At 42.0% G+C, this 16,951-nt stretch overlaps 1 protein-coding gene across 1 annotated transcript in view; it reads right to left on the bottom strand.

Moving 5' to 3' along the window:
• The window catches only part of LOC126232175 (neuralized-like protein 4), a 295,692-nt gene that overhangs the window by 236,839 nt on the left and 41,902 nt on the right, over positions 1 to 16,951 (bottom strand). The window contains exon 3 of the mRNA XM_049942472.1: positions 9,192 to 9,305. Within this exon, the coding sequence (XP_049798429.1) occupies positions 9,192 to 9,305 (114 nt within the window). The remainder of the gene's footprint in view (positions 1 to 9,191; positions 9,306 to 16,951) is intronic.

The raw sequence follows: 16,951 nt of genomic DNA, 5'->3' as shown, positions 1-16,951 counted from the left end.
GTCCTTAAATCTTGTCAGTGTTTTTGGGCACCGTGTATTACAGTATACGGGATACAGGGGGTGCGCGTAGAGTAGGAAGTTAACCGAGTGTAGATCAGTCTGTACGATCAGACAAACCGAAGAAAGTGGGCAACGGGAGAGGAGGCGGTCCGTGTCGAGTTCTGTCGGCAGAGGGTCGTGCGGTGTGGAGCCGGAGGCTGTGCCTTCGGAGAAAGACGTGTGTTCCGGTCGAAGGCCGGGTAACGAGAGAGAGAAGTGACTGAGTTCTGCCCTCCGGAACCCTCCCGTGTCCGCACGTGTGACCCGCCTCCCGCACTCACTCTTCGGCTAAACCGACGGTGCGAACTTGCTAGCGACTCCGGCAGAGGGCCAAAAGCGTGTCTTGCCGACAGCTTCGGACAGAACTGCTAGAGTTCCGAAAGGCGGACAAATTGGGTCGTGTAGGGACAGCTGAAGTTACTCTAGGAGAAAACTGGTGAAGATTTGACGGGTGCTTTGAAACAATTTATTTTTTAATTTTTTATTTATTTATTTATTATTTTTTTTAATTGTTCCCCTAAAATATTCTGCGATTGGCTGCCACCGTTTACACTGTGATGTTTACTTGTAGATACTGTCTATCAAAGTGCAGACCAGTTTTAGGCTGCGGTAACACGAGGATTCTGCATTCTCTCTTCTCGCGCACATGTAGAAAAGTTATTTTGTACCGAAAACTTTTTGACTTGACTGTATCTTTATAAAAATTTGAGATTTCGTTGTACTACCACAGTGTTCATGTATTTGCATATTTTATTTGATTTAGTATTGGAGGGCAGTGTGGAGGGTAAAAATCGTAGAGGGAGACCGAGAGACGAATATACTGAGCAGATTCAGAAGGATGGAGGTTGCAGTACGTATTGAGAGATGAAGCAGCTTGCACAGGATAGAGTAGCACGGAGAGCTGCATCAAACCAGTCTCTGGACTGAAGACCACAACAACTACTACAGCAGGGAAAAAATAAGAAAATATTCAACGTTTGGAATTAAAGCAAAATAACAGACCACCAGAGTGACTATTTGTTACAGAATAACTCGTGCGTCCCGGAAATCGAGAATCTCTCTGACTTTTATCTGTTATTGACATTGGTATCGACAAGCTATTGGTCCTGGGAATTCAGAGACTTTTGAGAATGTATTAATTTTGATGTCAGGTAATAAAGACATATTTTTGTTATGTTATAGAATTACAAATTAATCATATTCAGATTTTTTTTGCTTTGCTTGTTCTGTAAAACGTTACTACTTGTCAAATTTTGTAATTGTAGGTCAGCAGGGAGTATCCTGCAGGTTTTGATTAGTGAGTACATGAGAGAGTGTCAAAGTATGTGACATAAGTGACCGTGTCTTCTGAGTGGATTGACTTAGCTTACATTTATTACACTGCTCAGGGACCGTAAACTGTAATACGAGACAGAAATTTCAACTCGATACGTGTACCTTTCTCCTGAGAAAAGGGGGTGCTAGCAGACAAAATTTTTTTGTTACGTGATATAATTACGGATTAACAATTTTCAGATTTTTCCCCTCTAGTTTTATAGTGAAACCTTAATTCGTGCCAAATGTCAGTATCCTAGGCCGAGAATGACCCCGTAGATTCTGAGTGAATTTTTGAGTATCGGAGTACACGACACGAATGGCCGTATCTTTTGAGTGCGTCGACTTAGAAGGTTAATTTTTTTACATTGCTAAGGGACCGTAGATCTCAGTACGTGACACAAATGCCAACTCTGTACACTAAAAGATGTTCCTTCTACTGAACAAGAGTTTAGCTCTTACAGGGTGTATACGTGGACAAAGAAAAAAAATTCCCTGATTTTTCCCGGTTGAAAATACACATTCTCACGGGTGAAAATACACTTTTTCCGAGTTAAGTGACGGTATACTCTTCCTCGGCACTGTAAATCCTTTGAATGTTTACGGTTTTATATACCGACTTAGAATTTCCCAGCACTTTAGACAACGAAACCCCTGGGAAGGGGGGGCACGTATGCTGCATATTTTCGTATTACGAAAGTATAAATTTGAATTTCACCAAACACCGCACGTTACTTCCCGAAGCACTGAACTCGAGATTGCGATGCGCTTTTGTAACCAGTTATAGTGCATGTCACGTGATCTCGCCAGCTGATGACAGCACAGGACACGTGATCTACTCGACCAGTAGCAAGATCACTCTTTAAGTAGCGCGAACACACAAATAAGAAAAGTTCATGGTTTAAATTAAGATACATCACACAAATGTGCCAGTAAAATGTTTAATAACGACGTAAATGTCTGATCTGGGCTCTGAATTCTTCTAAATGGTTGCCCTCAAAGACTATTTTTAAATGGAGTCATACGTTTTGTGATTTAAGAAACTCATCGTACATAGTTCATCTTGCGCAAAAGGAAATTTGCTTCGAATGTAATGCTTTTCAAACCACCGTTCGCTACATTTTCCCGCGACCTGTTAGAAATAGATTCGTTTCAGCAGTTGCAAGAGAGCACCAGGTAACAGGCGTCACCTCGCTTGCGCAGCTACAGTGACGCAGGAAGACCGCACGTGTAAAACATTAAGAGATCTTACATTATGTCACAAAAGATACAAGAAATCAGAGGATACTCAAAGAGCATCGGAAATTCGTGAACCACACTAAAATGCATAATTCGGCTTAAGTGCACATTCTTATGTCCATATTCGGATGTAAATTTTCTTAGAGTACCAGTGCTGTATTATCTCATGTTCGGTTCTTTATTATGGTATAATGCCATACGTGCACTTGAAATGTAGCGAACAGTTGAAACCCGCCAAGAGTGTGAAATTAAACACTTCGTTTCAAATAAATTGACTGCCTCAGCAGAAAAGATTAAAAGCAAAATCTCTTTAGCAAGTCGACAAAAATAACTTAATTGTTGTGCAAGGCGATTAATGCTCGACTATCAGAAAAGTGGAAATAAAATCTGAAACTAATAACATATTTTAGCCTTCCGTAATTATGCAAAGGTATTTCAATTCATTTGATAGCTCCCGGCCACAAAAATCCGTTTCATCATCATTTAACATGAGAGCAATAAACGAAGATGAGACAACAAAATCACTGAACCTAAACACGGGTCACGTGGAGACGACCCACCTCCCCACCACAGCTCAGACTGCTCTGTGCATCAGCCCCGGATTTACTGTATTTCCGAACCGGGGCAATATTGAGTAGTGGCGCCCAGCCACACTTCTGTAACCAGAAGTGGGACAAGGTATAACTCATACGCGACTCAACTGCGCACGCGCAAAAGCCCGCCCGCAACTTCTCAAACAACTCCAATTTAAACAGTTGTCACGTCACGCTCATCTGAGGCGATGTGTTGTTATGAAGCATTGCGTAGTCTTCCTAAGCCTTCGAAACACTGTGCTGTTGGCAGACACTTGTATAAGCACTGTGTTTTGTTGTTGTGCACGGCGTATTTCCTTTGCAACTTAAGTTTTATTTTCGTTTTTTTCCCCTCGTTCATGTTTTGTTGCTGCAGTATTATTCTGCAGAAGCGGGATACAGTAATATCCTTTGTTGGAGTATTGGTTCTTAGCAGTCAAATTCACAAAAATTTAACTGAAAACCAAAACAATGAAAAATTTCCAGAATTATAAACAATTCCCGGGTTTTTCCCGGTTTTCTCCCCAATGAAAAAATTCCCGGGTTTTTCCCGGATCTCCTGGTCGTCCCGGGTCGTATACACCCTGTCTTAAGTTACGCACTTTAGAGCCCACATTTACCAGACCTTTTTTTCTCGATTCGGCATAAGGAACTCGTCTGTAAAGCTTGTCGGCGTTTCTTGGTACACACTGTATAAGGTCCGTATCTGTCCAAATTTCCCGTCCTATTGTTTAACATCGGCCCCGGACACCCACTCACGAGCCCTCACTGTTCGACCACCTGTCCACCTGTCTGTGTAGGTAAATCCGTTCCTTTTAAGTACCTACGAATCATCATCTGCAGACTGAGCTTTACAATCTGCGCCGATACGGGAAAGTGTAACAACAAATTCGCTGCAAGCCCGTTTGTCACAAGAAGCACACCTATACGATCTCTTCCCTTCCTCGCAAGGTTTTCGCACCCGGCAGCTACGGAATCCACCTACGCCTGATGATTCGACGTGAACATCTACATCTACATCTGCATCTACAAGCATACTCTGGAAAACACATTTAAGAGACTGGCAGAGGGTTCATCGAACCACCTTCACAATTCTCTATTATTCCAATCTCGTATAGCACGAGGAAAGAATGAACAGCTATATCTTTCCGTACGAGCTCCGATTTCCCTTATTTTATCGTGATGATCGTTCCTCCCTATGTAGGTCGGTGTCAACAAAATATTTTTGCATTCGGAGGAGAAAGTTGGCCGCTGGAATTTCGTGAGAAGATTCCGTTGCGACGAAAAATACCTTTCTTTTAATGATGTCCAGCCCAAATCCTGTATCATTTCAGTGACACTCTCTCCACTATTTCGCGATAGTACAAAACTTGGTGCCCTTTTTGGAACTTTTTCAATGTACTGAGTCAATCCTATCTGGTAAGGATCCCACACCGCACAGCAGTATTCTAAAAGAGCACGGATAAGTGTGGTATAGGCAGTCTCCTTAGCAGATCTGTTACATTTTCTATGTGTCCTGCCAAAAAAACAGTCTTTGGTTAGCCTACCCCACAACATTTTCTGTGTGTTCCTTCCAATTTAAATTGTTCGTAATTGTAATACCTAGGTATTTAGTTGAATTTACGGCATTTAGATTAGACTGATTCATAGACTGATTTATTGCGTAACAGAAGTTCAGCACTCATGTGGATGGCCTCACACTTCTCGTTATTTAGGGTGAAAATGCCACTTTTTGCACCATTCAGATATCTTTTCTAAATCATTTTGCAGTTTGTTTCGATCTTCTTATGACTTTATTAGTCCATAAACGACAGTGTCGTCTGCAAACAACTGAAGACGGCTGCTCAGATTGTCTCCAAAATTGTTTATACAGATACGGAACAGCAAAGGACCTATAACACTACCTTCGGGAATGCCAGAAATGACTTCTGTTGTACTCGATGGCTTTCCGTCAATTACTACGGACTGCACCCTCTCTGACAGGGAATCACTAATCGAGTCACATAACTGAGACGATATTCCATATGCACGCAATTTCACTATGAGCCGCTTGTGTGGTATAGTGTCAAAAGCCTTCTGGAAATCCAGGAATACAGAATCGATGTGAAATTCCTTGTCAATAGCACTCAGCACTTCATGTTAATAAAGAGCTACTTGTGTTTCACAAGAACGATCCTTTCTAAATCCGTGTCGACCGTGTGTCAATAGAACATTTTCTCGGAGGTAATTCATAATGTTCAAACACAATATATGTTCTAAAATCCTACTGCATATCTACGATATGGGCCTGTATCTTAGTGGATTGCTCCTACTACCTTTCTTGAATATTGGTGTGACCTGTGCAACTTTCCAGTCTTCGGTTACGGATCTTTCGTCGAGCGAACGGTTGTATATGATTATCAAGTATGGAGCTAATGCATCAGCATACTCCGAAAGGAACCTAATTGGTATACAGTCTGGACCAGAAGACTTGCTTTTATTAAATGATTTAAGTTGCTTCACTACTCCGAGGATATTTACTTCTAGAGCTCTGATCCTGGTTTCTGTATACTTTGTTCCACACATCATAAATGCTACAGTAAGCGTTCAGGATGTATCATCTAAAACTTGCATTGCAAATATTGAAGAAATGAAAAGTAGTGTCAATGTGTGGTTTTTGCAGAACGTATTGATGGTCACGGCCTCTTATTGTTAGCTAATCGACAGACTGTAATAATACTTAGAAAGTGTATTTTTTGTGTAAATGTAAACTTTTTTTTTTTGATGGACCAATGCCTATAGTCATTAGTAAGTTAAGAGAAGGGTAAATCAGAATGCCATTGACGTTTGTCACAGAATTCTAGTGCGAGTCGTTTATGAAATACAGTGTTTTGAAAAGTTCCCACATTGACACCTGTACGACTACTTTGGTAGCGCACAGAACAAAACAGGACGAGTGTACACACTAGTTATGTGGATTCTGTCCAGTAACAAGACAACTGATTTTTGTGCGGTTTTAGGGCGCTCAACTACTGAGGTCATTAGCGCCCAGTCACAAATGTAAGTGCAGATATAATCTGGTAAAACTCAAAGGGGGGGGGGGGGGGGGAGACACAAGAAAGTTCTTACAAAGATGCAGATTAAAATAATTAAAAGAGTTACATGTCTTTGGACAAGTCCGTCAAAGTAATAAAACAAAGAACACGAGCAGCTGCTCGAGCGTCATCAGCTAAAATGTCCTGTAAAGTAGACGTCACAGACAGGACAACACGAGATTGATTAATACGGGGACACGACAATAAAACATGGCGCACTGTTAATGCGTGACCACAAGAGCACTGCAGGGCTGGGTCACCGGAGAGCAGGTGGCGGTGGCTAAACCGGCAATGCCCAATCCGCAACCTGGCCAAAATGACCTCCTCTCACCGAGACAGTCGGGAGGAGGTCGTCCGAGCTGTTGGGAACGGTTTTATGGCCCGGAGCTTATTTTCTTGAAGTGACAACCGAGTATCCCACCATAATGACACAAGCCTCTTACAAACAACGCCCCTAATGTCAGACGATGGGACACAAAGCGAGGCTGCCGAGGCAGGAGGACTGCAGCCTCGGCCGCAGCATCAGCAGCCTCATTCCCAGGCTCTCCTACATGACCTGGAACCCACATAAAGCTAACAGGAGAGCCATCATCAGCAAAAGAATGGAGGGATTGCTGGATCCGTTGCACCAAGGGATGCCTTGACAAACGTCTGCTTGTGTCTGTGTATGTGCAGATGGATGTGTGTGTGTGTGTGTGTGTGTGTGTGTGTGTGTGTGTGTGTGTGTGTGTGTGTGTGATGGAGGGAGGGAGGGAGGGAGGGAGGGAGGGAGGGAGGGAGGGAGGGAGGGAGGGAGGGAGGGGGGGGTGCGAGCAAGTGTATACCTGTCCTTTTTTTCCCCCTAAGGTAAGTCTTTCCGCTCCCGGGATTGGAATGACTCCTTACCCTCTCCCTTAAAACCCACATCCTTTCGTCTTTCCCTCTCCTTCCCTCTTTCCTGATGGAGCAACCGTTTGTTGCGAAAGCTTGAATTTTGTGCGTATGTTTGTGTTTGTTTGTGTGTCTATCGACCTGCCAGCACTTTCATTTGGTAAGTCACATCATCTTTGTTTTTAGATATATTTTTCCCACGTGGAATGTTTCCCTCTATTATATTCAAATTATGGATACAATATTACTGGAACATACCAACACAAAATCACACATTTGCTATACATGCATGACCTAAAACTACTGGCAGCAACAAATCAACAACTCAACCAATTACTAAAGATAACAGAAGTATTCAGCAATGACATAAATATGGCTGTCGGAACAGACAAATGTAAGAAAAATAACATAGTCAAGGGAAAACACACTAAACAAGACGATTACATATTGGATAACCACAGCGACTGCATAGAAGCTATGGAAAAAATAGATGCCTATAAATATCTAGGATACAGACAAAAAATAGGAATAGATAATACAAATATTAAAGAAGAACTGAAAGAAAAATATAGACAAAGACTAACAAAAATACTGAAAACAGAATTGACAGCAAGAAACAAGGCAAAAGCTATAAATACTTATGCTATACCAATATTGACCTACTCATTTGGAGTAGTGAAATGGAGTAACACAGACCTAGAAGCACTCAATACACTTACACGATCACAATGCCACAAATATAGAATACATCACATACATTCAGCAACTGAAAGATTCACATTAAGCAGAAAGGAAGGAGGAAGGGGATTTATCGACATAAAAAACCTACATTATGGACAGGTAGACAATTTAAGAAAATTCTTTCTAGAACGAGCAGAAACTAGCAAAATACACAAGGCAATCACTCATATAAAAACATCGGCTACACCACTGCAATTTCATAACCACTTCTACAACCCTTTAGATCACATAACATCAACAGATACGAAGAAAGTAAATTGGAAAAAGAAAACACTACACGGCAAGCACCCGTATCATCTAACACAGCCACACGTCGATCAAGATGCATCCGACACGTGGCTAAGAAAAGGAAATATACAGTGAGACGGAAGGATTCGTGATTGCAATACAGGATCAAACAATAAACACCAGATATTACTGCAAGCGTATTATTAAAGATCCCAATACCACAACAGATAAATGCAGACTTTGCAAACAACAAATAGAAACAGTAGGTCACATCACAAGCGGATGTACAATACTAGCAAATACAGAATACCCCAGAAGACATGACAATGTAGCAAAAATAATACATCAACAGCTTGCCTTACAACATAAACTTATAAAACAACATGTTCCCACATACAAGTATGCACCACAAAATGTACTGGAGAATGATGAATACAAATTACACTGGAACAGAACCATTATAACAGATAAAACAACACCACATAACAAACCTGACATCATACTCACCAATAAAAAGAAGAAATTAACACAACTAATCGAAATATCCATACCCAATACAACAAATATACAGAAGAAAACAGGAGAAAAAATTGAAAAATACATCCAACTGGCTGAGGAAGTCAAGGACATGTGGCATCAGGATAAAGTTGACATTGTACCAATTATACTATCAACTACAGGAGTCATACCACACAATATCCACCAGTACATCAACGCTATACAGCTATATTCAAACTTGTATATACAACTACAAAAATCTGTAATTATTGATACGTGTTCAACTACCCGAAAGTTCCTAAATGCAATGTAACGTATACTGTGCAGTTGAAAGGAAGTCACGCTACATCAAGGTCCGCGTCACTTTCCATTTTTAACCAGACATAACGTCTGAGAAAGGAAAGAAATAATAATAATAATAATAATAATAGATAATGTGGTAAAAAGCATAATTTATCTCACTTTCTGAAGAAGAAGAAGAAGAAGAAGATAATTAAGGGAGAGATACTTCACATTTCAAATTTATTACTTTTGTTGGGGACGTTGCATTTCAGCTTCACAAATGAAATCAGAGAATGTACACATCATGTCAGCCAGTGAAAAATATTCAGCTCACCTCTGAGGTACGCATAACCCCGACACAGTCACCTTCAGACAGCTTCTCCAAATCTTCGCCATACACCTCCACGATAGACTGGCCGTCTTTGAGCACTGAAGTCCCTGATAGAATCTGCAACCAAAAAGGCCAGGCTACAGCACCACTATACCATATTACGTACACTGACAAAAACTGCCACAAATAATGCAGAAACATGTGTTACAACAGGAGATAACTGCAAAAAACTGGTTCACATTCAATGAAAAGTAAATTAAATGACATTTAGGGGCAGCTAGTATTATTTATTTTAAGATACATAATAATAATAATAATAATAATAATAATAGACACATCAAAAAAAGTTTTGCATCACCCGGGTTACCAGAACACCTGAAGATAGACGTTGAATGTGAATATTGTATCACAGACACACTCCCTTTGACTCTTCAGAGATATCACTAAACCCACCCAAAGATGTAAACAACCTTGCACGAGCAGCACCTCTGTGATGAAGGGGGTCCAACAGTCGATCAGTTCCAGTCACTCCACCAGGAAGGAGGTACACGGCTCGTTTTGTCTGTAGTTCAGCCGTGCCTAGACGGTCAATACCGCGGTTACTTTATGCCAGGAAGGGCTCTCAACAAGGGAAGTGTCCAGGCGTCTCGGAGTGAACCAAAGTGATGTCGTTCGGACACGGAGGAGATACAGAGAGACAGGAACTGTCGACGACATGCCTCGCTCAGGCTGCCCATGGGCTACTACTGCAGTAGATGACCGCTACCTACGGATTATGACTGAGGAACCCTGACAGCAACGCCACCGTGTTCAATAATGCTTTTCGTGCAGCCACAGGACGTCACGTTACGACTCAAACTGTGCCCAATAGGCTGCACGATGCGCAACTTCACTCCCGACGTCCACGGCGAGGTCCACCTTTGCGACCACGACACCGTGCAACGCGGTACAGATGGGCCCGACAACATACCGAATGGACTGCTCAGGATTGGCAACACGTTCTCTTCACCGACGAGTGTCGCATATGCCTTCAACCAGAGAATCGTCGGAGACGCGTTTGGAGGCAACCCGTTCAGGCTGAACGCCTCAGACACACTGTCCAGCGAGTGCAGCAAGGCGGAGGTTCCCTGCTGTTTTGGGGTGGCATCATGTGGGGCTGACGTACGCCGCTGGTGGTCACGGAAGGCGCCGTAACGGCTGTACGACACGTGAATGCCATCCTCCGACCGACAGTGCAACCGTATCGGCAGCATATTATAAAGACATTCGCCTTCATGGACAACAATTCATGCCCCCATTGTGAATGACTTCCTTCAGGATAACAACATCGCTCAACTAGAGTGGCCAGCATGTTCTCCAGACATGAAGCCTACCAAACATGCCTGGGATAGAATGAAAAGGGCTGTTTATGGACGACATGACCCACCGACCACTCTGAGGGACCTACGTCGAATCGCCATTGAGGAGTGGGACAATGTGGGCCAACAGTGCCTCGATGAATTTGTGGACAGTATGCCACGACAAACACAGACATGCATCAATGCAAGAGGACGTGCTGATGGGTATTAGGGGTACCGGTGTTACAGCAATCTGGACCACCACCTCTGAAGGTCTGTTTGTACGGTGGTACAACAAGCAGTGTGTGGTTTTCATGAGCAATAAAAAGGACAGAAATTATGTGAACTTTAAAATTTTCCCGGCAAATTGACTGTTCAAACAAATTTCGGGCTTGCAGCCGGTCGTCGTTCAATACTTCGGACGATATTTCAACTGGGCACCTGCCAGTCACCTTCAGGTGAGCCGTCGCAGAATGGCGAAAACTTCCTCCGTTCCGCAATATATAGCGTACTGTAAGTATTCTGCGCGTGCGGCGACAACTCGATAGACGAACCGAACTGCCCGCCGGCAGCGCCCTCGCTGGTGGAATAGCGGAACTCGGTCGCCCTCTGCGGTGCCGTTTGCCACGGCCGTGGACGCAGTCTGTCGTCTTCCATTTGAGCAAATCGTGGAGATGATGGGATTCCGTGTACTGTCCAGCTGGTAGCCACCATTGTCACGGTTTAACAGATTTTCCGCCAGTCGTATTTCTACGGATTCTTTAATAATGGAGTCCCAGAAAGACGTCGCTGTGGACAAAATCATTGTTTTCTCGTACTCCATCGAATGTCAAGTAGAAATACAATGTTCAGCAATAGCGGACTTGCTCGGCTGCAAAAGGCGGGTGTAACGTCTATGTTCGGTGCAGCGTTCTTTCACGGTGCGTGTGGTTTGATCTGTGTAAGCCGTACCGCACTGGCACGGTATCTCGTAAATTCCGGCCTTTCGTAGTAACAGACTGTCCTTAACTGATCCCAATCCGCAATCTTCGACGGTGGGCAGAAAACCACTTTTACCTGAAATTTTCGGAGGATTCTTGCTATTTCAAACGAAGTGTTGCCAACGAAAGGAAGAAAAGCTAAAGATTGTTCCGGCATGTTCTCCTCTTTATTCACTTCCTGCTTCTTAGTTTTAACTGTCAGTGCCCTGTTAATCTGCCAGATGGAATTCCCATTTTCGCTGAATACTGTCTTTAGGTTCTGGAACTGAGGTGACGAAAAACTTTTTTTTATGTGTGTAATAATAATAATAATGATAATAATAGATGCAGATGGACAACCATGTCTGCTCTTCATTTTTAGGAAAGATCTGAGAATGATGGAAAGAAATGAACAATTCAAGATTAGAAAATGGAGAAAATCTAGGCTACAGATTTATGAACATTACAATCAACTGTTTAGTCTTTGTAGATGAAATGAAATTATTTTATGGCACTGTTGGCCGGGAGGCCCCATTTGGGGGAGTTCAGCCGCCGTTGCAAGTCTTTTTAGGTGACGCCACTTTGGCGACTTGCGAGGCAATGACGATGAAGGACACACAACACCTAGTCCCCTGCCGGGAATCGAACCCGGGCCCCCTGCACGGTAGGTGGCAACGCCACCGCTACGCTTCGGAGGCAGACGGCCTCTGTAGATAATCTTTCCAGACTGCGTAGATACTGCAGTAAAACAGCTTAACCGACCAAAGACACGGGCAGCGAAGACTGGGCTTCAAATCCCCTTCGAAAAGACACAATTTATGGCACACAAAATCAGTGCCGAGATTACTATATGTGAAAAAAAGAAAAAATTAATAAGCAGGAAAGTTTAAACACGTAAGTGACTGGATAGAGCATAACCTATCACAGAAGGATCTTCATGAGACACACCTACAATAAGAAATCTTTGTCCTCAAATGCCAAAAAGAGGCACTACTGTGTTGTCATTTGACAGAAGAATCTGCACGTGACAGATTATGACAATGAACAAGAACTGTCTAATGGACATACCCAAGACCAAAGAAAGATTTTCAGAAAAATTCTGTGTCTTATCGAAGGAAACAGACGGGTACAGAACAATATACAGAGAAACTCCTATTTTACGTTTCTGTGCAGTCCAGACTGAGGATAACGCAGAATCGAGGAAAATGTTAACCCCCCCCCCCCGAATATGAGTATAAGCAAATTTACTTGGCATATATGATTAAAATTGCAGTACTTTCCAATATTTCACATACAATCTGTCTAAGTGAAGGAAATTAAATGTGCAATACAATGATTATACAATAATCTGTGATATTGGGTTTAATCAGTTCTTTAAAAAATCACAGATGTGTAACAGCAAGTAAAAAACTCGTCAAAGAATTTGTAACTCGCCGAGCACGTTCTACGAGACTCGGTGTTTGAATTTACAAGCTTGACGACTGATACTGTATCTAAACACAGTACATCCAAAATACGTGCAAAAAGATGAGACTGAGTTGTAAGTGGCACACGAAAGGATGGTGGGTGGGCCCCTCCGTTAAGTATTAGCTGGGCCCCAAACACTTTGCGACGACTGTCTCGTTTTTCTCAGTGCCGCTGCAACTTGGCAGCAGTTGTTCCGTAACAGCGCATCGGAGCTAAATATTGCAAGTCGTGTCGGCAACACTGGTCGTGGATTACGTCAGTATTTCCTCTCTCACACCTTCCCTCTCCACAATGGCCTAAAATATTCCCTTAACTCGGCCACCATCCGGGGTGCGACCTGTCTGTCTTTTGTGCCACTCGTAACTCGTTCAATCGAGCGAGATGTGAAGCGAGAACTTAGAACCGAGGTAAACTTTACTATGAAGAAATGTAAAAATCGGGGAATTTCTAGCATCGATCTTACGGGCTTTTCACAGGGGTAGGAATTTATGGTGTAGAATAGAGAAAAACTTAAAATTGGAGAATATAAAATCGAAGTTCCTCCGTAAACGGAGATAAGGATTGTGTTTTATGGTCACGTGTCACGAAGGGGCCCACAAACGACATCTAAACTGGTAGTAACCCACTTTTAAGATAAGAAAAACCAAAGGGGAACTGTTCACAGAGGCCGAAAAGAATCTACGAGAACTTGAAATTTCCTAAAGGTATCAGAGAGCGTGATTCACTTGAGGAGTAATAACAAACATACAAAGGACTCCAAGAAAAGAAAAAGCAGAAGGCAGAGTAAAGTTAGCAGAGTCACAGAATTAACAAAGCCAGGTGTTTTGGCTGCACTTGTGTTTAAGATAGTGTGGGAAGTGTGTCGGCTACACTATTTTCACTGCAGAATGTATATTGATGTTATACGTTCTTAAAATATACGTAAGGAAACCAGTGTTTGATGATATTTTATAGCTGATAATACTGACAGAACACAGTAAAAGTGCTCAGCAGATGTGATCACTTACGAGATGTGATGAGAAAGCAACAGGAAATTTTTAATTTCACAGGCTCCATACATCCGACCTTCTTTCTTTTATCTTCTTGGTACAAATGTTCCTGATGTACATTCATATTTTCACCTGTACTGCCGACAGTTGAAAAGGTTATTGGTGTTTTCGAGTGCTCGGCAAAATTTTACTTTCGAAAAAGATGGATCAAAAAGTTTGCATTAGATTTTGCTCGAAAAATGGACTACAGTGGAGCACTGCATTTGACAGTGGCTCTCAGCAAATCTACTATGAGTAAGATGAGAGGTTACAAGTGGTAGAAATGTTTCAAAGAGGGTAGAGAAGATGTCGAAGATTGGGACTCTCCCGGACATCCTAGCACACTGGTGCACACTGGTGACACTGGTGACAATACAGAAGAAGTAAAGAAATCTGTTCCGGAGAATTGCCGAATCCCCATCAGAGAGGTTGCCTATCAAGTCTGCATATGCTTTCACTTGTGCCTAGCTTTTTTTGGGGGGCACGAATGCGAAGCAAAGAAGTTTGTTCCGAAACACTAATTTCGACCAAAAAAAAAACATCGGTAGAAGGACATTATTCGGAAATTGCAGAATCGAGTTGACGACGATCGAGAAGTTCTAAAGAGGGTTAAAAAGTGTGATGAAACACGGGTATAAGAGCACAAAATCAAAACTGAGACCCGTCGGACCGACGGAAACTACCCGAAACAGATTTGACATTTTCAATCACACATGAAGGTTCTTCTCACTGGTTTCTACAATTGCAGTGGGACAGTACGTCACGAGTTCCTGCCTTATTGCCATCCGGTAAATAAGGAAAACTATCTCGAAGTCGTGCACAATTTGAGTGTCTCAATCTAAAAGAAAACTACTGGAACTGTGGAGAAATAACTCGTGTAAATCGCATCACGATAATGCCCCTGCTCACACCTCGATACTAGTCCACAATTTTTTGGGGGGGAAAAAAGAAAATAATGGCCGTATTCGCCTGACACAGTCTTCCGTGAGTTCTTTCTATTCCCGAGGACGAAGAGAATTGCGAAAGGACACTGTTTTGCCACCACTGACGAGACAAAAACAGACTTTCCAAAGGAGCAGAATACCGTAACAAAAAGTTAGTTCGGGAAGAGCTTCTGAGACTGGAAAATGTGACAGCACCAGTGTATTATATATGGGGGGGGGGGGGGGGGTGATTATTTGAATGGCACAGAGTTAATGTCAGCGAATAAGTAAAGTTACTTTGAGAAAAACAATTTCCGTTACTTTTTGATCACGCCTCCTAAACAACAGTGATATGTCGGAAGGTGTAATTACGTTGCTCGACAAAAGAAGTGAAGCCCAGGGCAGGCGCACTTTTTTTTAGGTTCCCGTCGACCACATCTGACCACCACGTGGAAGGATCGGTGTGTTCCGCATCGAGCGTATCGTAGCCCATCCGTTCAGGAACGAACAAACGACTCCCTCAACACTCTCCGTCAGTCGGAGAGACTGGCAGCATTTGCACTACGGAGATTATTGTCACACACTGCAGCGGGACTTTGAATTTCGCAGCACTACACTCGTTCCCTCAGATATAAATTATACCGTCGCAGCTGTACGAGCGCTCGACGGCAGAAAATGAAAGTACAAAATATTGTAACTCCTTTTTTCTTCTATCCGTCTATCGTCTCTTGAGAGTGGAAGCTTAATGCAGACGAAAAACAACTTATAAATGTGTAGACGTATTGTGGAAGTTGTTATGAAATTCGTAGGATGGAAGTAGCAATGTAAAATAAATTGCATTCGGTATCAAGATGATTTTAATTTGTATAAATTAGTGATTCCTGGAGAACTGCAAGATCTCAGAGCAGCTACTACTTTTATGCAGAAATGAAGTAGGAGATTTTTGAAGACCTGGATGCCGCACAAAAGAAGACGTGTTAACATGGCAAAGGATGAACTCTTATCTACGCCATTTCCCCCTGTAAATCACATTTTGTTATTCTCTGTTTTCTTTTTCCAAATAATTTTTGTAGTGGAAATTGGTTTGACTTTTGCTCAGAAAGGCCACTAGGACCACCCCGACAATAGCTTTTCCGAATCACGAAGTCCGATAACTTTTCTGTAATACGAAGTCCGATTTGCATTTCATTCTTTCCCTTTTTCACGGTCATCAACGATTTTGAAACCCCCTTTTTATTCACCATTTCTTCCCACATTTTCAATCTTTTCTTTTCTTCTCCTTTCCTTTTTTATTGAACACTACAACTGTCTCCCGCGACAGGACGCAATCTTCGGCTGTATCATTTATGAGCAAATTTGAAACTTTAATTTGTATTTTTTCCCCAACAGAGAATAACCAAAAATCCTGAAGTTTGAATAGTAACTAAAAGACCAACTTTATTGTACCTGAGCAAATGATTATACAACAATATTGTAAAGAATTTTTGTAACTAATTCAATCTGTTTTTCTTTGCATGTCACATATTGCTGCAAAACTGTTATTTTGAGACCTTTCGGTGATTATCCGATGGAGATGTATTAAGAAAATCCATATTTTGATGAATACGATTTGCGCAGAAATGTTTGACCAGCCGCTGCAGGACAGAAAATTTAATGGTCAGTTACAGAATTATGTTTCATTCGAGCATTCAATAGCCAACTGCAGAATCCAATTTTCCCTTTGTGCACATCCTGTAGTTTTCTTCTAGAATTTTGCAAAATTATCTATCTCTGTTGTAGTTTGTGGTAATAATAGTATTATTGTAGCATATGAAGATCTTGAATTTGACCACCAAACAGTCATTTGTTACGAAAAATTTTGTCCGCCCAGCTGCATCTTTCTCAACCGTTGTTTGCAATAGAGCAATCATTTACATTGACGACAAAATATTTCAACCTAAATTTGAGTAAAATCTTTATTAATCAGACTTATATTACTCCCTTTTTGACTTACGATTATACATCCTATTACAATGGAATGCGGTAAGGTAGAGATAGTTTCAGCAGATG

The sequence above is a fragment of the Schistocerca nitens genome, unplaced genomic scaffold (assembly GCF_023898315.1).
Source record: "Schistocerca nitens isolate TAMUIC-IGC-003100 unplaced genomic scaffold, iqSchNite1.1 HiC_scaffold_465, whole genome shotgun sequence".
Taxonomy (NCBI): Eukaryota; Metazoa; Arthropoda; class Insecta; order Orthoptera; family Acrididae; genus Schistocerca; species Schistocerca nitens.
This window is presented reverse-complemented; position numbering and strand designations above follow the sequence as displayed.